The sequence below is a fragment of the Podarcis melisellensis genome, assembly GCF_964234715.1.
Source record: "Podarcis melisellensis genome assembly, chromosome: 3".
In the NCBI taxonomy this organism is placed as follows: Eukaryota; Metazoa; Chordata; class Lepidosauria; order Squamata; family Lacertidae; genus Podarcis; species Podarcis melisellensis.
In genome coordinates this window covers 29,517,468-29,541,516 of record NC_138530.1, presented here as the reverse complement: position 1 = coordinate 29,541,516, position 24,049 = coordinate 29,517,468, and the positions used below count along the sequence as shown (strand labels likewise).

At 42.9% G+C, this 24,049-nt stretch overlaps 1 protein-coding gene and 1 long non-coding RNA gene across 2 annotated transcripts; one reads left to right on the top strand and one right to left on the bottom strand.

Moving 5' to 3' along the window:
- Positions 1 to 6,618: 6,618 nt before the first annotated feature.
- Positions 6,619 to 19,854, bottom strand: LOC309365820 (mitochondrial amidoxime reducing component 2-like). The gene is made up of 7 exons (XM_081904326.1): positions 19,456 to 19,854; positions 17,388 to 17,561; positions 15,909 to 16,071; positions 14,701 to 14,841; positions 11,182 to 11,243; positions 11,035 to 11,106; positions 6,619 to 7,264 (listed from the first exon to the last, which is right to left on the bottom strand). Exons 1-7 carry the CDS (start codon positions 19,713 to 19,715, stop codon positions 7,135 to 7,137), a joined length of 1,002 nt encoding a protein of 333 aa, XP_081760452.1. The 5' UTR covers positions 19,716 to 19,854; the 3' UTR covers positions 6,619 to 7,134.
- On the top strand, positions 19,832 to 24,038 carry LOC309366121. Its single transcript, XR_014166526.1, has 2 exons — positions 19,832 to 19,944; positions 22,961 to 24,038. It is a non-coding gene; the product is annotated as an uncharacterized lncRNA (long non-coding RNA).
- The last annotated feature ends 11 nt before the right edge of the window (positions 24,039 to 24,049 follow it).

Genomic DNA, 24,049 nt, shown 5'->3' with positions numbered 1-24,049 from the left:
GGTGTGTTGTGAGAAGAGCCAGAAGACACAGCGATACCTTAATGCACAGGTGGGTAACCTGTACCCCTAAGGTTGCCTGCAGCTGGTGGAGGCAGGTCCAGTAAAGCAAATGGGACACTGTCTGCCCAATTTCCATCTGACCTTGATGATCAGCCCCCAACACCCCCATCCTCTTACTTACCTCCCATTCAGAGATAGCACTGCTGCCTGTCGGCTTCCTCCTGCTCAGTCTTAGTGTTGTCCTTGTAAACTCAACTGAGGTGATAATGGGGGCAAAACTAAAGACACTTTATGGCCAGGTAAAATCACTAGAGGAGGGTGTGGAACAGGGCCCATGAGGGCTGGGGCTGGGGGGGGGGGCTGGTCTGGCCAGAGCTCCAAATGCCAGATAGAGACTTGGAGGATCATGTATGGCCCTTGGATCTAAGGTTCTCTACCCAATGCCTTAATTTTTCATGGATTTCAGCTTGCACGTGTCTTCTGAATTCGGACTTCCAGATGCAGCCCCAGAGTTTTGGCTGACTCTACGCATCTTCTCTTGGAAGCAGACGTAGCTATTATCCTGGCTCCACAAAAAGTTCAGGAATCTGAAGATGACATCCACGCACACCTATTACCTTCCAAGTGTCATGTGAGAAATGGATGCAAAGTTTAAGAACCTGGAAGCCCGTCTTCCCAAATGTTATGCCAAGATGCCCCCATGTAGGAAAAATATGCCATTGTAAATGTTTACACCATCTGATTTAGAGCTATACAGTTTCCCTTCAGCCATAAACCAGAACAAATACTTAAAGATTTATTACATCCTTCCCTCCAGAGACTTAAGTAACTGTAGTTAAATAATTGAGCAGTTAAACAACACAGAGTACCATTATTCTACTTCCAGGATTCCTGAGAGGCATATTGTTTTCCAAAGGGATTAAGGTCTAAAAGCTGAGCCTCTAAATATGTCCTTTGTCATTCCCATTGAACAAAGGGCACATGTGTAATTTTTTCCCTTATGTGCTCCATCACATTACACTGTGCTTTCCCCTTCCCCAGAAACAGAAATGAGCTGATCTCAGAGAGACCTGAAGGCTTGCTTAGGGCTCATCGACACACTTTCTTTAACCATATGAAGACTGCTTGAAACTGACACCATAAGAAGGCTGGGCTCAGCAATTATACAATAACCTTGAGCCAGTCACCCACTTTATATTTTACTACGCACAGAGAGGGGGTGGTATTTGAACCAGAACAGCGCATTCCTGGTGGCTGCTGGTGCTGGCCTGGATAGGTTACATTTGATATGGAAGGGTAATGATGAAGAATTGCCCCACAAGAACCACATGTGTACTCCTCATATTGATAAAGCATTTGAGAGGGTTGAACAGGGCCGTGGTCTTTGCTCTCCTGCTATGTGATGAAACATCAGTGCATAAAAGATGTAGTGTTGCATTCAACCCTGTCCTGCTCAGAGTAGCCCTACTAAAATTAATGGGCATAAGTTGGCCATATCTCTTAACTTCCATGGGTCTGCCCAGAATAGTTCTAGCATTGAATGCCACCCACACTTTTCCATCTATCTATCAGTCCACTGAAACTGCAGGTCTGCTGTATAACAAAGTGCTATAAATGTTGACCAGGAATAAGCATTGCCAGCCATGTTGGCCATAACTTTTGACGGGCAAAATGCATGGTAATGACCCAGGATGTTCAAGGAATATCTGTCTATGGAAACTCATTGTTAAAGTATGGTATGTGTGTTGAAAAGGAACATAAGAAAAATGGGGTGCTTTGCAACAGAGAAATGACCGAAAGACACAGAGTGCAAGCAGATCTGGGAACTGCTAAAGAAATGGCATCTGGGCCTGCAGATGTCCCTCTTTGAAGATCTGAGGTATGGCAATGAATTTGATGGTTTTAGGAGTGCTATGCTAGCTGTCTCCTCCTATGCTCAACTTGTGTATTTGTTAATAAAGCAAATACTGGGAAAGTGTTGTAAGTTCTCAATGATCTTTCCTCCCAAAGGAAGCCAAAATCAGAGAAGCTTCCCCCACCCCACCCCGAAATCATTCACCTCTCTGGGAAGTGGACACTAGGGCTGGGCGATATATCAATGTATCGTCCAACACTGGTTTGAAATCTGCATCATGATAATTGTTTCATAATATTTGAGCTGGCAATATACTGAGAATCACAATGTGTGTAAAAGCTAGGTGATATCTGGTTTTCAACATCACAATAACTCACCAGCTAAACCTCAAAATCTACCCCAACGTCTGAAATAAGGATGGAACTATACAGAGGTGAACAGGACAATGTCCTGGCAACTGCTACTACTTAGAGGTCTAAAACAGATAAATGACAATATTATCAATCATCACACATACACAGTTTCATCAGCAGGCAAACCGAAATGCATCCCAACAGGACTTTTGGTTTTGGATGCATTTTGGCTTACCTGCTGCTGAAAGTGACCATTTATCATTTACCTATTTATCTACTTGCACTTTGGAGTGCTTTCGAACTGCTAGGTTGGCAGGAGCAGGGACCGAGCAACGGGAGCTCACCCTGTTGCGGGGATTCAAACCGCTGACCTTCTGATCGGCAAGTCCTAGGCTCTGTGGTTTAACCCACAGCGCCACCCGCACCCCATTCAGTATATAGGAGCATGTAATTTTATGCATCTGAAGTATACTTTTTTGTAAATGTTTTTATGTATTTACATTTTTTAAAAAGTAGTTGATTTTATGTTATGCAAAGTGGAGAGGTAATTCTTTAGGCTTCCAACTTGCTTTTTGTTGTAGGGTTGTAAATATATATTAAGGACTATTTAGCTTCAGGAAGAAAAATTGTGTTCCAGACATCAGACATATACACTCAAGTTGCACCTACTTAAAAAAATAAGAAGAGTCCAGCTGAATGTGAGACCAAAGGTAGATCTAATCTAGCATCCTTTTCCACCATAGTGGCCAACCAGGTGTTTATAGGAAGACCACAAGTCGGACATGACTACAACAGCCCTCTCTCCACCTGTGATGCCCAGCAGATGCAGACTGCCTCTGACCCTAACAGCAATATATACCAATCGTGTCTAATAGCCACTGATAGCCTTATTCTCAATGAATTTGCCTAATCTCCTTTTAAAGCCATGTAAGTTGATGGCCCTGACCACAATTTGGAGATTTGAATTCCACTGCTTAACTATGCACTCTCTGAAATACTTTATCTTGCATGTCCTGAATTGTATACCAGTCAGCGACATTGAATGACCTCATGTTCTAGACAGGGGTGGAATCACTCTACTCACTTTCAGCAGGCAAATTGAGGCAACACTACAGGTAGAGCCCCTCTAAACTGAGCAGAGGAAGAAAGAGACACTGCTTAGGGGCCACGCGGAGAACATCAGGCACAGGGTCCAAATGTGGAGCACCAGCCCTATCTGACCCAGAGGACTCTGCCCAGACCATCCACCTCAAATGACACACCCTCATTGGCTCTGCACTGCACCTGCCTCTACCTGGATGGAATGTGTCCTTGAGCTATGCTAATACCTCTTGCTTGCCTTGAAGGAGAGTGGCTTGTCTCTAGCCACACCCACTTTTGCAACACCAACCAGGGCTATGTGACCCCTGGAAGGTTGTCCATGGGAAATTATCATAGACCTGTAGAGCTTGAAGGGGTCCTAGTCCAACCCCCTGCAAGGCATGAATATTCAGCTGTCCCATATGGGGATCAAACCTGCAACCTTGGTGTTATCAGCACCACACCTTAACCAACTGAGCTAGAATGTGGCCACCAAACTGAAAACCCTTAACTGAGGGGAAATAATCTAATGTGGAGTTTTTGCTGAAGCACTTAATATTTCACCCCCATGGAAGCATCTTGCAGGACTATCAACAGCCACTATTCCATCAAGTCTGAAGCTTTGGTCAGATATTGTCTGAGCTATAACCTTCCAGAACCATGGCTAAGGGAGCTACACTTCTAAATCTAGCACCACATCACTGCCTATAAGTGGTCTTTTCCTTAGCTTAAAGATTTGTGTTCTCCTTCCAGAAATCCAAAGGCCTCAAGTAGATAATTACTGCTCTACAAAAAGAAAAACAAGCAAAGGCGGAATCATGTTAACAGCCATTTGACAATAGTGTGTTTTTCAGCTGACTCACACATTCTCTCCCTCTCTCTCTCTCTCTCTCTCACACACACACACACACACACACACACACACACAGCCTCTCTTTCTGTGCGCTTCAATTGGTTTGAAATATAGCCTAGCATTTATCTTGGCTGCATTAACAAGATCTGTTTTACCAATACATTTATATTTATGATGACTAAGGGCAGATTATAGCTGTTAAAGTTGGTCCTCCTGACATGAAAACACTACTTTGTCATTAATACATTTTCTAGTATAAACTGTGATGTCAGGTCAATGGAAAGGGTGAAAACTTTCCTAAAGTATGCACACGTCTTTTTTCCCTTCTTCTCCGAGCAATTGAGCCCTAATGGAATAACAAAAGGTCATAATAACAAACCATTACAGCTTTGGTCTTGGCAACGAGGCCTACAGAAGAATCTCCAAGAAACAGCCATCATTTCTCCAATGTTATGGCATGAGGGTGACAGGAACGGTACACAGATGTGGGCGCAGCACGGCGGTAGCTATGTGAAAGCTGAGCGATCAATTAGTCAGTTGTTTACCAAAAGCTTTCCTAACTGACACTAACCAGAGCTCCAGGAAAGAAAGAAGATCCCGGCAGCTGTCACAGGGAGCCCACAGAGCATGCGCTCAAAGGCTAGTGAGGCTGCTATAGCCAGCCTACTCTTCTGAACAAGCAAGAAGCTAAAATGGTGGGGCCCCTTTTTGATCTGTTTCTCCTGCCTCATGCGCCATCATTTCTTGGGTGCCGCATCTATAGTTAAGGAACAAAAGGAGGGGGCCACCAGGTACAAATACAATTGATGAGACTTAACAGGGTTTCCATTTTGCAATGGGGACACTTCAGAATATGGAGCATTTTTGTCTTACAAAGATCTAAATCAGGCATAGACAAACTCAGCCCTCCAGATGTTTTGGGGCTACAACTCCCATCATCCCTAGCTAACAGGACCAATGGTCAGGGATGATGGGAGTTGTAGTCCCAAAACATCTGGAGGGCCAAGTTTGCCTATGCCTGATCTAAATACCTTGGGCATATAAATTAATATATGGTGTCCATACAAAACTTGGAGGAATGCTACCATCACTTTGCTGCAGTGATTCCTTTTTAATCGCTGCATTCAGTGGGACTTATTCCTAAATAGGTGCTTTGGAATTGCAGCCAAACAGTGCAGTCCTATGTATATCTACTCAGAAGTAAGCACCATTTGACCTTCAAGGGACTTACTCCCAGTTAAGTGTGTAGGATTGCAGCCTCACAATGTAACCCTAACTGTATATGCTCATAAGTAACTTGCGTTGAATTTGATGGGGTTTGCACCCAGGTTAAAGAGGATTGGAATTGTCGCCTCAGTCTACTTATGCAAGGACTAACACCCGAGGCTAATGCAATGCCATGCATAGACGTCCCACCTGCAAAGCCCAAATCCCAGGGTGGAAGTAAGAATGAGCATATTTACTTCATTATTTTATTGTTCTAGGGCAGGGGTACCCAAACTTTTTTCAAAGAGGGCCAGATTTGATGAAGTGAACATGCATGAGGGCCAACCAAAGTTGTTTTTTAGGATTGGAGTGGATGAGCTTTTTTATGATTTTACCCCAAAGTTGTTGAGCTTTTTTTAGGATTTAGGACTTTGGACATGCATAGGGCTTCACTGTATCTGGTATTTCACTCCACTTGCCTTCCACTTTAATTCAGATCACTAAAATTAATATTGGAATTGGCACATGAGCATTTTGCCATTTCTGTTCACACCCTCCCCACCCCCAAACGCCTTACAGATTGATCTGAGTGGAGCGTCCATCTAATAGTTTAAGCACTGTGCCACAATTTATGTAGATCTGCCCTTAATTTTAAAAAATGTCTCTCTGTGCTGGGAGGAGCAGCACTGGGCTGCTGATAAAGTTAGCAGTACATCTTTTTAAGTATCAGCTGAATCTACTGTTCAAGGTTTTCAGGAAGGACTCTCAAAGTTAGGTCTTTTCACAGGCAACACTAACAGTGTAATCCTACACATGTCTACCCAGAAGTACCTCCCAGTTCAACAAAACTTACTCCTGAGTAAATGCAATCACAAGCACACTTACTAGGGAGCAAGCCCCAATGAATTCAATGAGAATTACTTCTGAATAAACATGTTTAGGATTGCACTGCAAGAATGCATTTTACAAAGTGCCTTCAAATGTATATACAACACAAGGATCGCATGTCTTTAACTGCAGTCTCTCTAATTGTGACTATTCATTCAAATCAAATGAACTTGCAGGTGGGTGCCATCTGTTCCCATGAACAAACACAGTCTTATCAAGCACATCATTGATCCATCAGTCTACCATTTATCACAGATTAACTCAGATTGCCCTCCAAGGACCATGGCCTTCCCGGCAGTAAGAATTATGAGCTGTGGCATGTCTAAAAAATTAGGCCTGGACACATTTAACGTAGTTCATTATGATGCCATGTGCAGATACAATCAATTAACAGATATATATTTATTTATCTATTTTAAATGCTGCCTTTCCAAAACAGTGACCAAAAACCAAGAGAGGGACACTAAGGATAATACCATGGGTATAACAAAGTGATCTTGCCTACAAAGAAATATCTGTTAGTCTTCACAGTATACCACAGGACTCCTGTTTCCACCCCCATAAAGTTTCGACGTCTTTCGAGAGTTCAGTTCAAAATGTTGGTAATAAACAATTATCTGGTAACATTATACGAATCTGAGTTACAAATTACAATGCAGGTCTTTTTCTCTAAGAAGCCAAGGAAAATTATAACCGACAGGAAGTATGGGCACAAATTAGCCAAAACTAAACACTTGGCAAATGAATGAACAAGACACATAGGTGCTTAAATTTCTTTCACTGATATCAGTAGGAATTTTTAAATGCTGAGATTTGGCTGGTTTGTGCCCTATGATAACAACATTGCAAAACTGCTGAACAGACAAGCACTTTAAGGCAAAGAGTCCTCTGACCCCTTCCTAACATTCGATTATCTTATACACAGGGTCTCCAACTTTAATGGTTCCAAGTTTAGATACTGTGAAAAAGCTCCCAAACAAGGGGGCAGATTTGTAGAGATGCTTGTCCGCGGGATCACACATGCGGTAGCTGCAAAGAAAAAAATAGGACCTTTATTAGTGAAATTATGGCAAAGGACTGTTAGCGTGTGAAGAAACGGGTTACATTGTGAGAAAAACACTGTTACCTTTAAATTTACCCACACAATGTGACTCTTTCTTTACACAGCTGCCCCACATTTTAAAACTTTTGAGGGGGCTCATAGGTTCCAGTTTTACATGTATTTATTTTTATCCTGCACTTCTTCTAAGGAAGGACCATAGCTCAGCTGTCAGGGCACCTGCTTTCCACACAGGTGGTTTAATCCTGGCAACAACACTCAAGAAAAGTATTTCGCATGGCGACGTTCCAAGTCTGTAGCTGTAACAGTGGTACTTTAAATGACGTGCAGAGTCTTCCATCTTTTGAGAATAGCGTCTCATTCGCTTTCCTAAGGTGTCTTACAAAAGTGAATTGTGAAGGGAGCTGAAAGAGTTAAAATGGCTTTTAAAACCTCTTGGGTACTTTGAAATTTATTTCCCTGGCTGCTGTGGGCTTGTCAAGTAACTGATGGGGGGCATGGAGGGGTAGGAATCACTTTTGCTGTTTGGACATTGTGGAGATAGAGTGGTAGGAGAATTATTTTCTTTTCACCATTTACTTGGCTGAGATTTAGTGTCCTGTCATGCTAAACTCTCCCCACGCAGACAAGGAAGGCACTTTGCATTTGCCAGATGAGCTCTTGGGATGATTGCGGAAGACCTTCTCTCGCCCAAATTTATGGTGCCCCCCTTGAAAGTTTACACTTAGTTGTATTTATAATGGCTTAAAGGCTTAGCAAAATCCTGGACGCTGACTGTGCCGCATAAGACCTTCAAGCTTTATTACTGCAAATTTAGACGGATAATGTTATATGATAGACCAGATTATGGGACAGAAACCTGTGAGATCCTCTGTGTTATCATTAGAGCAGTCAGCCAAGCAAGACTTATTGGTTGATTAATAGTTTTAGAGGAAGATGATTAATTAAACAATACAATTAAATACATTTGTATATTACCAAAATATCAATAGTGGTGCCTTTTTGAGATATTGAGGGAAGCATGAGATAACTTTCAATTAATGTTCATTGCAAGAAAGTAACTGTTGTTTTTAAGGTACTCTTTTACATTTCCTATTATGGTAACCTGCTGAAACCAAAACTGACTTTTTAAAAAATCCAAGTTTCCCCTTAATTTTCAGACCTGGCCTGAAATGGTTAATCAAATAATGCTTAGGACTGCAATCGTAGCTCCACTTATGTGGGAGCAAGTCTTGCTGAATTCAATTAAAACTTACTTCTTGTTAGAGTTGCACTATTAATTAATTAAGCAATAAGCTCACACGAAATTACTGGGGAGCAGTATAGAAATGTAATGCAATGAGTGAATGAATTAATAATTGTTGCAGCGCAATTTAATTAGTGTTGCACAACTGTACTACAATTAACTAAGAAAATGCCCTTCATATTCTGCTCTTCTAAGGGTACTATACTTAATAATAATAATAATAAAATTTTATTTATATCCTGCCCTCCCCAGCCGAAGCCGGGCTTGGAGCGGCTAACAACAGTAAAATAATACAGCATTCTAAAATCAATTCATTATAAAATCAGTTCAAATCAAATTGATGGCAACCATTGGGCTAGAGTTCTGTGAAGAATTACCAAAGGCCTGGTTGAACAGCTTTGTGTTGCAGGCCCTACGGAAAGATGTCAAGCCCTAGTGTCTGTGACAGAGCATTCCACCAGATCGGAGCCACAGCCAAAAAAGCCCTGGCTCTGGTTGAGGCCAGCCTAACCTCTCTGTGGCCTGGGACCTCCAAGGTGTTTTTGTTTGAAGATTGTAAGGTCCTCCGTGGGACATACCAGAACTAAGCAGCATTACTGATGCTAAATAAATGTTTACAACAATATTAGGAGAAGTAATAGCAACAGTACTCTGTGGTGTTTCAGTGGGCAACACTCAGGCTGGTTTACATGTTAGGTTATGTAAGTGAAAGGCTACCTCTCCCTGTTTGTTGCATCTAGCATGGCTTGCCACATGGAGCCTCATGTTTGCATCAAGTTTCCCATCATCTTCAACTGAATGTAGAGATTACCAGTGCTGTCTTAGACATTCTGTATCAGGGGTGGAGAACCTTTCCAGATGCTGTTGGATCCCAACTCTCATCAGCACCAGCACACATGGCCTATGGTCAGGGATGAGGGGAGTTGGGAGTCCAGTAACATCTGGAGGACCACAGGTCTACCACCCCTGTTCTGTACAGAGATTTGGCAAATTACACTACTAGACATTTGAGATAAGCATGGAGAGGTTTCAAGCAAAAACAGTCTCCACTTGGCTTAGCCCTGACCCATAGCAGATCCAAATTTGAACAATGTTTGTTTGCATATTTCATAAAAATTATACACTGTTCAATTGGGGGGGGCAAAGCAGTTTGCAAAAGATGAAGCAGTAAAATCAAGAAAAATTACAAAGTTTAAATACAGTAGTACCTCGGGTTACATACGCTTCAGGTTACATACACTTCAGGTTACAGACTCCGCTAACCCAGAAATAGTACCTCAGGTTAAGAACTTTGCTTCAGGATGAGAAAAGAAATCATGTGCCGGCAGCACGGCAGCAGCAGGAGGCCCCATTAGCTAAAGTGGTGCTTCAGGTTAAGAACAGTTTCAGGTTAAGAACGGACCTCCGGAACGAATTAAGTATTTAACCCGAGGTACCACTGTACTAAAACAGATTAAAATTGCCTTAACTTTCTAAGCTTCTGTGTAGGCTTGTCTAAAGAGGAATGTTTTTAGCGGGTGCCAAAAAGAGTACAGTGAAGGCACCTTATTGATCTCAATAGGCAAGGATTGTTGCATTGCTTTTTATCCCCCAAATGGGATCTTCAGCATATCATGCAACAGGGGAGTTGTATGCAAATTGCTTGCTATTGCATTAGATGCAGCTATACCTGTTTTCTGAGCATCAGTTTGAAGCTGAAGGAGTTCAGTCATGAAATTACTTTCAAATGGTAGTCTAGATCACTGGCTGCCTCTTAATACCCTGATGCAAAACTGAAAAGTTAAAGATATTTGACTCAGCGGACAATCCTTTGTATGTTTAACTTAGAAGTTACTCTGAGTTCTCTCTAGTCAAATGAACTCGTTTACCTTCAGCGCTGAACATAATCTATGAAGGCCTAGAAATATATGCAGTAACGCAGAAAGGTAAGGTTGACTGACATAAACGTATACTACACAAAAACAGGCCATATTTTTAAATTTTAAAAAGTGGCATACGCATCAGTCCTACACAAGGTACTTGGGTGTAAGTCTCAAGGACAGTGGCGTAGCGTGGGTTGTCAGCACCCGGGGCAAAGCAAGTAATGTGTGCCCCCTAACCCGTGGATTTGCGCCCCCTAACCTGTGGATTTGCGCCCCCTAACCCCCAGATGTTGCGCCCGGTGCGGCCGGCCCCCCCTGCACCCCCCATGCTAGGCCACTGCTCAAGGAACACAGTACGTAGGATTAGCTTCAGAAGCAGTGCCACTCATCTACTGAGCAATGGTGTTTCCAGATAGGGGCCTAACTTCCAAATGGGTTATTGAGATATCACAAGCAGGTCATTGGCAACAGTGTTTCCCCTTCCCAAATCAATCCCACCCACCCCCCATAAAAGTAAACCTGGGTTAAATTGGCGAAGATACAGACCAGCATTTTGCTGCCAGCAATAAATGAGGAGCACCCCAACACTATGCCAGACGTGTAACTGTTCGTGATTGCTGTCATACTTTACCTTTTTAGTGTTTCCAGTGGCTCCTTTCTGTCTATGATGCCGTTTTCTGGGTCAACAGTTGTAAGAAGACACCTGCAATGGCAAACGACATTTTGTAGTAAACAGGATCAAACAGCTGATTATTCCCTTTGCCAACCCCAAGCTTACCTGCCGCATGCCATCACCTCTCTCAGTTCCACATCACCAATTATAACTTTGCCCCAGGTGTCCTAAAGGAAAATCAAGCAACAATTTGTGTTTACTTTCATACTAAACTTCTCATACTCAAGTTCAACAGATTTCACCCCCTATTTGCTGATGTGCAGCTGCTTAAAACTAAAATGGAAATGATGCGTTTTTTTCTAATGAAAGGGTCAGATGTTGCTAAACCACAAGACTGAAAGGAGGATTATATTAGTACTTTTCTTTTGCATCATCTGGAATTATTTAGCCTAGCAGATGGGCCAGTTACTTACATGGACTGTTCTTCTGAGCCAGAAAGGCTAGTTATTACATTCTTCAAAACCAAATTCCCATGACTGGTTTTTAAGTGGAAGAGGCATCAAAAAGGCCCTTTCCAACCCCGTTTTCATGCGATAAAGTGGTTTTGTGGAAGCAACCCAATATGGTAAAACTTGAAAGTCACCACATGCTGACAAAAACTTACAATAGCACAGGGACAGGGAACCTGTGGCTCTCCAGGTGGGTTGGGCTCCAACTCCCATCAGTTCCAGCCAGCATGGCCAATGGTCAGGGGTGATGGGTAGTGTAGTTCAGCAACATCTGGAGACTTGCATGCTTTTTACATGACTCCTATGTGAAGACAATCGTGGGTAGTATTCAGCTAAGTTTAAATCAAAGTAGACCTGCTGATATTGCCGAATATGGCCATGTTAGGTCCATTAATAACAGCGGATTTTAATCCCAACTATGTGGTCTAAACCACAGAGCCTAGGACTTGCCGATCAGAAGGTCAGCAGTTTGAATCCCCACAATGGGGTGAGCTCCCGTTGCTCGGTCCCTGCTCCTGCCAACCTAGCAGTTTGAAAGCACGTCAAAGTGCAGGTAGATAAATAGGTACCACTCTGGCGGGAAGGTAAACGGTGTTTCCATGCACTGCTCTGGTTCGCCAGAAGCAGCTTAGTCATGCTGGCCACATGACCCGGAAGCTGTACGCTGGCTCCCTAGGCCAGTAAAGCGAGATGAGCACCGCAACCCCAGAGTCAGTCACGACTGGACCTAATGGTCAGGGGTCCCTTTACCTTTACCTATATCTTAGTTGACTACTACCCTGCGTCACCACTTCTTCATTGTCCTGACATTATATCTAGTAAGTAAAGGGGAAAAGAAAAAGGGACACATAGTGTACATGTGGGCAGCTGGGTAGATGCTTCAGGAGGGAAAATGAGGGGAGGGAGCTGGCATGTAGATGCAGAGAGCATGAGAGAAGATTCTGCAACACACAACAAAGAAAGAAAAGGGTTATGGAAGACAGATGAAAGAGAAGAACTGAATCGTGGGGAGGGGAAAGAATGAAGGGGAAGCTGGAGCCATTCTTCCCCTCAGTCTCCAATGGATCCCCAAATAGCTAGTCACCTTCACAAATGTGTGTGCACATGCACAATCTCATTCTCACTATGGCCTGGTTATGTAAAAGTTCCCATTCTTGTGGGAGGAAAGCCAGTTGTGGGATTTTGACAATCAGTGCAGCTGCTTCTGAGGGAAGGCTGAATGTCATTTTGGGTTGAATGAGGGCTTCACTGAATGTTTAGGCACAGGGCGGAAGAGGGACTAGGAGGAGGAGGATCTGAAGAAGCGAGGTAAAGGAGTAGGAGTCCATTTTGGTTAGAATGAGCTGTTTAAGGATCTGAAGGAGAGAGGCACCATTCTTTTACTCCCAGTTAAGAGCTCGAAATTTAGATCACAATGGCACGCTGCCAAAGCTGCTTCTCCCACACTTCACCACAAGATGGCAATATTACCACTATAAACTAACTAACCAAGCTGCAGCCTCCAAAAGAGCTGTATCATAATTCAGTAGAATCATAGAAGGAAACCCGAGGGTCATCTAGGCCCCTCTTGCAGGCTCAGCCTCAAAGCAGGAGCCTCCTTATCTCTGCACTGGTCCACCTTTGTGGTGAGACATCTGAGGGTGAAGAGTCCACACCCCTGCCCTCCTATCTGGTACTTCCCAGCACTTTTTCTTGCTATCCTCATTTAAGTGGGTTCCTCATTTTAAACCCTTGCTTCCATCTCACCTTTGCACCCCTGTTGATCTCTTATACTGCCTTAATGTGAAACTGGTTATTAGCTTCCACTTTGGGCCCATTGTGACTCTAGCCCAAACTTTCCAGGACTTCCATTTCTCCCTTCCGTGTGCTCAGCTGCTGGTGCCCCAAAATGCTAAAGGGATATTAATCTGTCCCTAGACAAAACTATTGTCTTTCAGACCAACCAATCAACCAGGTTAGTGATCAAATAAGCAAGGTTTCTGTTTTGTACACACACCCTCATTGCTACAATGCCTTCCAGAGACTATCATCATTATAATAGCAGTATTGTGCAAACATTCACAATGCGGGGGAGATTTGACACTGTGCCTTTTGCCTAGATTTGGCATGTTCTACCATATTACACTGGAAAATCCTGATTCATCCTGACCTGCAACATTTCAGAAATAAGGCGGCGGCAGCAGAGAATAAAATACTTTTGGAAATTTCAAGGCCAAGTGAGATAACCTTGGCTGAGAAGGCTGCAATATGGAACCAAATGCAAAGCATTTTCTCATAAAGAAAACGAGAACGTAAAATCTCAACAGCAGGTTGTGTGTGTACGGAAATGGGAGGTGTTATTTTCAGAGGCAAACCCATAACAAACCGATATGCATTCCAGCTCTTAGCTCTGCTAGGAATGCTTAGAAAGTTTCTATGGAGGGAATACTAGTTTCCCTTAGGGTAGCTGCCATGCAGCACCACACAACACTAGAAGTGCATCTGAGTAGGGTACTGACTGCTGAATTGTCTGCTAATATTTCTGCTAGCTATGCAAAGATTAAACAGTACAGTAACCAGTGAATAAAGTGGAAGGTGCAGGCAAGCCCCTAAGAAGGAGATCCTTTTCCAAAAGGAAATGTCACACAGAAGAAACATTGAAGCTCATCACTTTTAGGGCTTGGAGATATACCTGCACAATGCCTATTACTTTAAATTAAAAAACGACACCAGTTCTACTGCTGTATATATATTTTTTCAGGATCATGGTAAGGAAGGAATGGGTTAAAATTCTATCCCTGTGCCCTGTGTCCTCTATCTGGATTGCTTATTTTTAAATGAAAATGAAACCAGGGATAATGTCACTCCAAGTGAAACATTTAGGTTAGGTGCTCATTAATACAAATTGGTTCAATGAAAAGCCTATCTTACTGTTTGCATTTAAATCAGTGCATCTTGTAAATAGTCTGGAAATGGAAATGATTGCTTTCTCCTCAGTTACACATGTTGTAAATGCTGCCAACATAAAATCCTTGTAACTGTCTATATTCTAAGATACATACTGTATACTGCAGTTGCTACACTATAGCTCAGGTGCTTTTCCAAATGCTCGCATAAAATGTTTCTTTTTAAACATGCACACATTTTCGATGAATTGTTTTAGAAACCAATGGGAGACAAACAACATTTTCTCTACCTCCTCATAAGCTCCACAGCCTGAAACAGTAATGTTTGGTCTAAAATGTCGCATGTTGATTTTCTTCTCCATTCTGGAATTTAAATCTTCCATGGAAGCGTCTGAGATGATTAAGAGGGGGGCACAGTCACTATAGGGAACCTGTGTTGCAAAGATACATAAATATTACCAATGTCACTACAATAGCAGGTTAATAAGCATCTTGCTGGCATCCCTCTCAAGCATTCATCATGAGCACATTCCACAGATTCCTCAGCAGCAATAGCAAAAAGCTGCCTTGCCATTTATTATTAGCTCTGGAAAATCCCACCAGTTTACACCTCTTAATCTCTTCCCTCTTTCAGTACTTAGAATGCAAGGAAGCCATTTGTGACATCCCATGCAATGAATAGCCCATGAAGTCTTATCTATCGATAAAACAGTCTCTCATACACAGTTCCCCTCATCCTCCATTTTATCCTCACAACAGCCCTGTGAGGTTTGGCTGAGAGTGAATGACTCCATGACTAGGGCTTTTCCCCCAGCCTGAACTCAGTTCCAGCAGTTCTCAGATGGGTGCCATTGCCATTATAAGAGAACAAGGGAGGTGTTCATGGTGAGTTTAGGCACCTCACCTCCCCTCTACAAAAATAGCACTGTCCATGACGGAGCAGATATTTAAACCTAGGTCCTAGTCTAGCCATTACACCACACTGGCTCATCCTCTTTCAGAAAGGCCAAGGGCTCCAAGTAAATTATTATTTATGTATTTTTTATTTATTATTATTATTATTATTATTATTATTATTATTATTATTATTATATACACTGCCCATCTGGCTGGGTTTTCCCAGCCACTCAGAGCAGCTCCCAACAGAATATTAAAAGTACAATAAATCAAACAGATGTATTCTAAGAGTCAGGTAGATGTTTATTTCCTTGACATTTGACGGGAGGGCGTTCCACAAGGCGGGCGCCACTGCTGAAAAGGCCCTCTGCCTGGTTCCCAGTAACCTCACTTCTCGCTGGAAGGGGACCACCAGAAGGCACTCAGAGCTGGACCTCAGTGTCCGGGCTGAATGATGACTAGTCCCAGGCTAGTCCTGACTTACATTTTTAAAATCAGCTATCAATTCAGATGTAAAAATATGGCAAGGATTTGTTTTTTTTAAGCAGGATGGCAAATGATTAATGCTCACAATAAAACAATATTTATTTATTTATCTAACCTCATCATTAGGTTGAAAAGGTTTGTGAATCTTTTCACATTTTCTTGGCGCCATGTCGGTCTCATAATGTACCAGCCGATATGGTTCTGACTTCAAGAAAGTGGTGAACCAATGAGCCACTTCATCACCACAGTCCCGTCCTTGAATATCAAGCCCAAACACCCTGTTGGAAATTACAAAATGGAGACAGGTGCTACACAAGGTAATACCATTGTAAGGACGTTGGTTTTATCCTCAATTGAAAAGAAGACATTCTTGTAAGGGAGTACAACTCAAATCTTCCTCAGGTCCACTTAACTAATTCAAGAGAACCATGTTGTTTGTGTTTTTATTCCAGTTTTATTTTTAACCCCTTTGCTGTTCACTTTATTTTTCTCATTGCGCACCTTTGTGCATTTTCTCTTCACACCACTTCGGGTGTGTCTGAATATTTAAATTTGTTACAGAAAAACAAATCCCTCTCTCTATTGGCCCTCCCTCCTGTGCTCTACTCTTTTAACATATACTTCTTTTCTCTCAACATCACAAGGCCTCATCACTATTAGCTCCCTCTTTTTATCTGTACCCCCATCTCTACTCTTTCCTGCTGAGATGAGCAGTAGTAGCACTAAAGACTTTTATTCTCCAGGATGAAGCACACATTACTAGCTAGCTGAATGGGAAAGTTGGTGCCAGCTGCATCATGTGCTTTCAAAGAGGACGAGCAATGCAGAACCAGTAAACAAGCATTGTCCTATTCAAACTTCTACTTTTGATGAACTTGAGTGAGCCTTAAGATACAGTGGTACCTCAGGTTAAGAACGTAATTCGTTCTGGAGGTCCATTCTTAACATGAAACTGTTAACATGAGGTACCACTTTAGCTAATGGGGCCTCCTGCTGCTGCTGCGCCACCAGAGCACTATTTCTGTTCTCATCCTGAAGCAAAGTTCTTAACCCGAGGTACTATTTCTGTGTAACCTGAAGCATGTGTTACCCAAGGTACCAGTGTATTCCCACCTTGAAGTGGGAAAGCACAGAAGGGGGAAATGGAATTCAGGTAGGGAACACAAATGAATCAAGCAGGGGCACATTAGCCTGTGGGCCTTATTACTTCTTTATTTATTTGAATCATAGACTCATAGTGTTGGAAGGGACCCCCAAGGGTAATCTATTCCAACCTCCTGCAAACTGGAGTATCCATAAAACATTATCTAGAAAAACCTCAAAACAGCAGAACTCACGGTGATCAGGTCTGCGTAATTAAAACAATATGTTTGATATAACCATCTGAGTATCATGAATCAGGTTTTAAGAAAGAGGTCCTAGCACAGATTATTTTGTCTTTGATACCGGACTCTTGTTCAGTACCATCACGAACAGTTAGGGACATGTGACACCTAACAACAAAGGCCAAGAAGGCAAAGAGAAAACAATATGTGGAAGTAACGTTTTCAGCCCGATTAAAAAAGAGAGAGACTAAAACCTATTAATTCATCACCTGCAAGTCTTCACTGGATTGTTCTTAGGAGCAGTGATAGGGATGGTCAGTTCCTTCATTTCTGGAGCATTCAGGATTAAGAGACCATTTTCACAATTTACAGAGACCAGAACCAGGCGAGGCTCCTGCCGAGCTGTGACCATATGACCATCTTCCTTAATCACGAGCCAAAATCTATGATTAAACATAGAGAGAATTGTTAATCCTTTAAATGTTATACCTAAATTGCTGACAGGCCATGAGAAAAATAGTGTTACCTGCCACCCCAATCTCCAAGCTGTGTAAGATTCCAGGACTACAAGGAGTGCTTATCTGCATTCTTTGATTCCATTTAGATCACGAGGCACAACAGAGACTGTGGTGTCTTTATGATATATGGTTTAATTATACAGATTTATAAGGGGAGTTTACCATGGAGGGATCTCCAGCATTACATTCCAAGAGGTTCTGGCTTCCCCCATAGCCACAGCACTGGATCCAAAACAGACATCAGCACCCTGCTTTTTGATTCTCGCTCCAGTCCATTGCCACTCCATTGCTTAGCTCCTTACTGCCATTCTAAACTGCCACCTACCTAAAACACTGGCCTTGTATTTATGAACTAAACTCTCAGCTGAGGGAGGGAGGAAACCCACCCATTTGCAAATGAGATTTACCCTTTCATCCTTTGAAATGCTAACGATTCATTACTCCAAAGTAACACCTCACACAGGAGGCATGTCCTGGCTTAATTGGCTTTTGACACTTAGCTTAATTGAGGGATTAGCTAAGTCTAGCACACAGTTTAATTACACACTGGGTCTGGCTTAAATGCACGTGTCTAGCTTTGACGCCCTATATGCTAGCACCTATAAACCTATAGCAATTTTTTAACACACTATCAAAGCAAGCATCCTTATTGATAAATGAAGTGGTTTGTTGCAGAACACAACATGTGGATGCCTTCATCTGACCCAGCTGCAACAAAACATGTCTCTCCCCTATCGGTCTCTACACCCACTGGCAGTGTAATTCTCCTTCAACCCCAAAGGCACACTCCATTGGCAGATGGATGCCAACAACAACAACAAGGCCTTTTAAACTGGGGGTGGTGCTGCTGTCGCTGTTACTATGTTATGCAAGGGATGCGGGTGGCGCTGTGGTCTCTAAACCACTGAGCCTCTTGGGCTTGCCGATTGGTGAGCTCTCCTTGCTGTCCCAGTTTCTGCCAACCCAGCAGTTCGCAAGCATACCAGGGCAAGTAGATAAATAGGTACCGATGTGGTAAGAAGGCAAATGGTGTTTCCATGCACTCTGGAACTCCTCACGGTCCTCTGTGCACCAGTAGAAGTTTAGTCATGCTGGCCACATGACCCAGAAAGCTGTCTGTGGGCAAATGGCAGCCCCCTTGGCCTCAAGTGAGATGAGCGCTGCACCCCATAGTCACCTTTGACTGGACTCAGCCGTCCAGGGGTCCTTTACCTTACCTTACTATGTTATGCATTTTTGTGTTTTTATATTGCAAACAGCTGGTGATCCTCGGATGAAGGGCGGTATAGAAATTGAATACAAACGTCATAGAATTCCAGATTGTAATTCCCCACGGACACCGCCTGACTGAAGCTCTGGGACACGTGTAGCAACAGCAGCCGCACTCAGGGCAGAACGGGCTTCGCCTGCGGGCGCAAGGGTCCTAAGAAGCTTCGTGGCGCGCGGGTAGCAGCTGCAATAGGGCCGCCCCCTTCCCCCAAAAAACGACGCGCAGACACCCGAAACCAACACGGTTCTCACCCCAATAAGGGAGGGAGGCGCTAAACTGGCCTCATTTGTCTGCGCGCCAAGTTTGCCCCACGCGTGAAGAATTGCAGCGGCCTGCACAGGCGCGCGGGAGAAGGAAGAGGACGCAGCGGTCCACGAGAGCTTTATGGAGCCATTAGAAGCCCGTTAGTCTTCAAGTCTCCACAGGACGGACTAACCACACGCGCGGCCCTTCCTCCGCCCCCGGCCCCACATTCCTTCCCCTCAACTCTCGAAAGGAAGCGGAGCCTCGTCGCCTCCCTCCCTCCATTTTCCTCCCTCGCGCTCTTGCCTGTCGCGCAGGTCTCCGCTGCGGACGCCCAGCTTGGTCAGCTCGGCGCTCTCGAGGGGCAGCCCCTGGCAGGACTTGACCGGGTAGATGGCGAGGCTGGACACGGCGCCCACCCGCACCAGCTCTCGGCGTGCGCGGCGCCGGCCCCAGCGCCAGGCCGCGGCGGCTCCCAGGCCCACCACGGCGACCGAGGCGCAGAACAAGGCCAGGCGGGAGGAGGGCAGCGCAGGCATCGAGAAGCGGCCTAGCGACGCGGCCATGGCTGCCGAGGGGGAGACCGTGTCGCAGGCGGGAGAACTTTAACCCGAGGCGGGCCTAGGCCGGGCCATGCCTCCCTCGGCCCGGTTCCTTTGCCAGCTTCTCGCTTGGCAGGCGCCGTCGCTGCAGGCGCCCCCGCCTTTATCCAGACGCTATGGCAGCTGGTATTGCGTTCTTGGGCAGAGCTACTCCAAAGCAAGCCCCATTGAGTTCAGTGAGACTTACTCCTGGGTAAGTGCCTACGGGATTGCAACCCAAGCGTGCGCATGTGGGCTTACTCTCACCGCTGGGTTTCTTGGCTGTATTTTGGGGAGGGAGGAAACACACACACCCCTCCCAAAGAAAACAGCTGAAAGAATAGAAACACTCCACTTTCAGGACTCAACATGAGAAAGTTATTAGGCAGAGACCTAAAAAAAAACAAATCAATGAGTTTTTACTCTTTGTGTTGGAACACTTTGCCACTTTCCTTTCAGGTCAGCCAGAATACCAGATTATACATCATGGTACCCACAGTGATGGATGGGACTTTGTTAGATGCCCTAATTCTGTCACCTTCCCAAATCCACACATTCTTTCACTACAAATGGCAGAGAGGGAGACTAAAGACAGTCCACCTCTCTCCCAGTTCCCCTTAGGCACTGAAGGCAGCTCCCATATACTGTAGGTGCAAAAGTGCATCTTCCACTTGAAACATCCATTTCTTCCAGTTGGGTATTAACTGATTAATATGCCATATTTTCCAGTTTTGGGATCATTCCTGTGTCTGTATATATGAAAAGTAAACTGATTGTTCCTTCCCAAAACTAACTTCAGGTTAAATCTGGGCATGTTGCCTGGTTTGGGGGGGAAATCATACTGGCAGACTTTGTAACAACATAATGTATTTACATCAAATGAAAGAGTCCTATGGGGAGCTGAAATTTCCAAAGCCGCCTACAGAATTTAGGTAGTCATGTACACTCACATGTAAGGAAACAATCACATCTGAAGTACAGTAGTCCTTTTTAGAGCAATACCTCTATACATGCATACATTATAGCCCCTTGCTCCAAGATATTGAGGTAGAGGAATAATTTATTGACTGGAAAACACATGAAGGTGCTTCAAAGAACAAAATATTACAGTGCTAATTCAAGAACCATTTTGCATTGGCTTTTGACATTTGAAGTGTTTTATTTTTCAGACCCACCTTATTTTCGTGATTGCAAGAAATTTTAACCCTTTTAATCTTGTGCTTCAATGTTGTAACCCACCAGGGACCGTAAGGTGAATCTTAATAATAATAATAATTTTATTATTTATACCCCATCTGGTGCTGGATTTTCCCAGCTATTCTGGGCAGCTCACAGCATATATCAGAACATACTAAAACATCAAACATTAAAAACTTCCTGATACGGGGCTTATTGCGCAGAAGACTATCAGGATTTGTTTTTAGAACAAGTATATTCAGCTTAAGCAGGAATCAACTATTTATGAGCTGTCCAATGACATATATTGGGATACTGCACAGCTAGATCAGAACAATTCCCTTGTGAACTGCAGTTAAGACAAGTATATTTCAAAAAAACAAATTTAATTACATTGGGCTTGAGTTGTGTTTCATTCTACATTAAACTTCTGCTTTGGAAAAAGTAACCATTTATACTAAGAACTCAACTCCTTTAATATTTCCCTCTCTCAGTGACAATCTGCTGGGAATTATACTGTTAAGAGTCTGTTTTTGTAGGAAAAAACTATGGTGACAAAGTTCAGAGATAAAAGTTAAGCTTATTGAAGTCTTATCTGGTAAAATATAAAAGAAAGATTACTTGGGTGTTTGGAACCTACTGGCATAGCCCAGGCCTTTAAATGTGTTTTATAGTTAATTATTCCCAACAACATAGAATTGTAGAGTTGGAAGGGACTATGAGGGTCATTTGAAGCTTATTCTTCTTGCTGTTTTTAAACTCCCTAACACACACAGACATTTATTAACATAACTAAAACTGGCTGTAGAACGAAGTTGCTTCTCACCACCATAAAAGGCCTTAAAAAAAGAAAGAAAAGTATATAGCTGCACTATTTTGGTCCTTTTATTTTTTGGTGAGATACTGAAATAATTATTGCTCTTCTAACAGCTATCAACCTTTGCTACTCTTCTCCAAGACAGAAATCTGTCATTTTCACATACAAAGGAATACGCAGACTGGTGGTTTCTAGTTAACAGCACTATCTGCTGTACAGTATGCTTATTCAGAAGTACAATGTCCTACTAGGTCAATGAGGCTTACTCTCAGGAGAGCATACAAAAGACTACAGTCTTGATGTGGAATCCTATACATGTCTACTGAGGTGTAAGTTCACGATTTAATTCAATGGGGCTTAATCTCAGAAGTGTTTAGGATTGTAACCTAAATTCCAGTTTCTTCAAGCTTCACTGTACATTTTGCTGGAACATTTACACTGGGATATGAGGCAGCAGGGCGGTTCGAAAACGAGGCACATAGATACTTTTACCATGTGAAAAAGCTATAAAGACTCCACATTAGATACACATGTATACATTTAGTTCAGTTTACTAGCTACTATAAAAACTTTGGACAATGTTTTCAAATAATTTATCTCTGCTACTTCAGTCCAATGATTTTATGCAAGTAGGACACTTTTTATACATTCAAATGTTTCCCATATCAGATCACTTGCAACAATTGCAATCGGTACAATTCTTCTAAGCACATGAAAGAACAAGGGGAGTCGGGTGCTTAGGAAACAACCTCCAACATTCACAGGGTAGGATGAACCCAAAAGTATCAAAACGTGGCAAACTTTTCAACCCTGTATCAGGGTTTATACAAGTTATGGGGTGGTTGAACAAGATGAAAAACAAAACAAAGTCCAGCAATATTCTTTTCAAACCAATGGAACAATAGTTATATTTTCTTTCTTCAACCCAGAAGAAAACTGAGCCTGCTATCTCCACTTCCAACTAAGTCTGTAAGCAGATCTTGTGGCTTTAACACCTGGCCTAATTTTTGTTTATTATTCCTTGTCCAGTCACCCTCTATCTCACCTTTTGCATGGTCTTGCCTAACGAATAGTTCTGGAGAACTTGAAATTCCGCCAATTTTGGGGGGGACTTTGGAATAAGTGAGCATCGTTCCAAACGAGCTTAGCACTACTACGCACAACAGAAGATAATGCAAGCTGTGTTGCAATGAAAAAGATACTGAACACAAACTCTTGTCCTTTTCTGTTTTCTCAGTCTTGATGCTCTAAACTTGAAGTCAGTTTGCATGTAACGCAAAGCCCAAACCATTGGCTTATCACAGTGGTTCTCAGAGTGTGTGGCAGGAAGATTCAAGGACAATCAAATAAACATTTAAACATTTCAGTATAGGTCAGTATGGTTAAAGCTATGGTTTTCCCAGTAAGTGATGTATGGAAGTGAGAGCTGGACCATAAAGAAGGCTGATCACCAAAGAATTGGTGCTTTTGAATTATGGTGCTGGAGGAGACTCTTGAGAGTCCCACGGACTGCAAGAAGATCAAACCTATCCATTCTGAAGGAAATCAGCCCTGAGTGCTCACTGCAAGGACAGATCGTGAAGCTGAGGCTCCAATACTTTGGCCACCTCATGAGAAGAGAAGACTCCCTGGAAAAGACCCTGATGTTGGGAAAGATGGAGGGCACAAGGAGAAGGGGACGACAGAGGACGAGTTGATTGGACAGTGTTCTTGAAGCTACCAGCATGAGTTTGACCAAACTGCGAGAGGCAGTGGAAGACAGGAGTGCCTGGCGTGCTCTGGTCCATGGGGTTATGAAGAGTCGGACACAACTGAACGACTAAACAACAACAACAAGAAGAAGAACATACCAAAGTATAAAAGTATATTTTTAATTTGCAAAATATGGATAGATAGATATCTTTTCAAAATGAGCGCAAGATCATCAAGTGATACTCTCATAAATCAAGCACTAGTCATCTTGATCCTGAACAAGCATGCCACCATACTCACCTACAATAATAGCATATTACTGTCATTACTGAATGCTATGTCGACCAGAAGAGCAGCTTGAAGGACTGCATACGTGAAACAGATTACTTATTTATAAGATGTAATGGAGGTGCTGTTAGGTGAAAAAAAGAGGGAAGCTGAAGAATGTTTAATGGCAAGTGAAGGATGTCAACTCAACTATACATAAGAAATGATTTGGCAATGTGAAGAAATGATGATGATAGTATGTTCAGAACAAAAGCGGGAAACCTGATTTTAAGATATTTTATTGTTAACTTAATTTGGTATGATTTTTAATAATTTTGAAAATTAATAAAAATAAATAAACCCATGG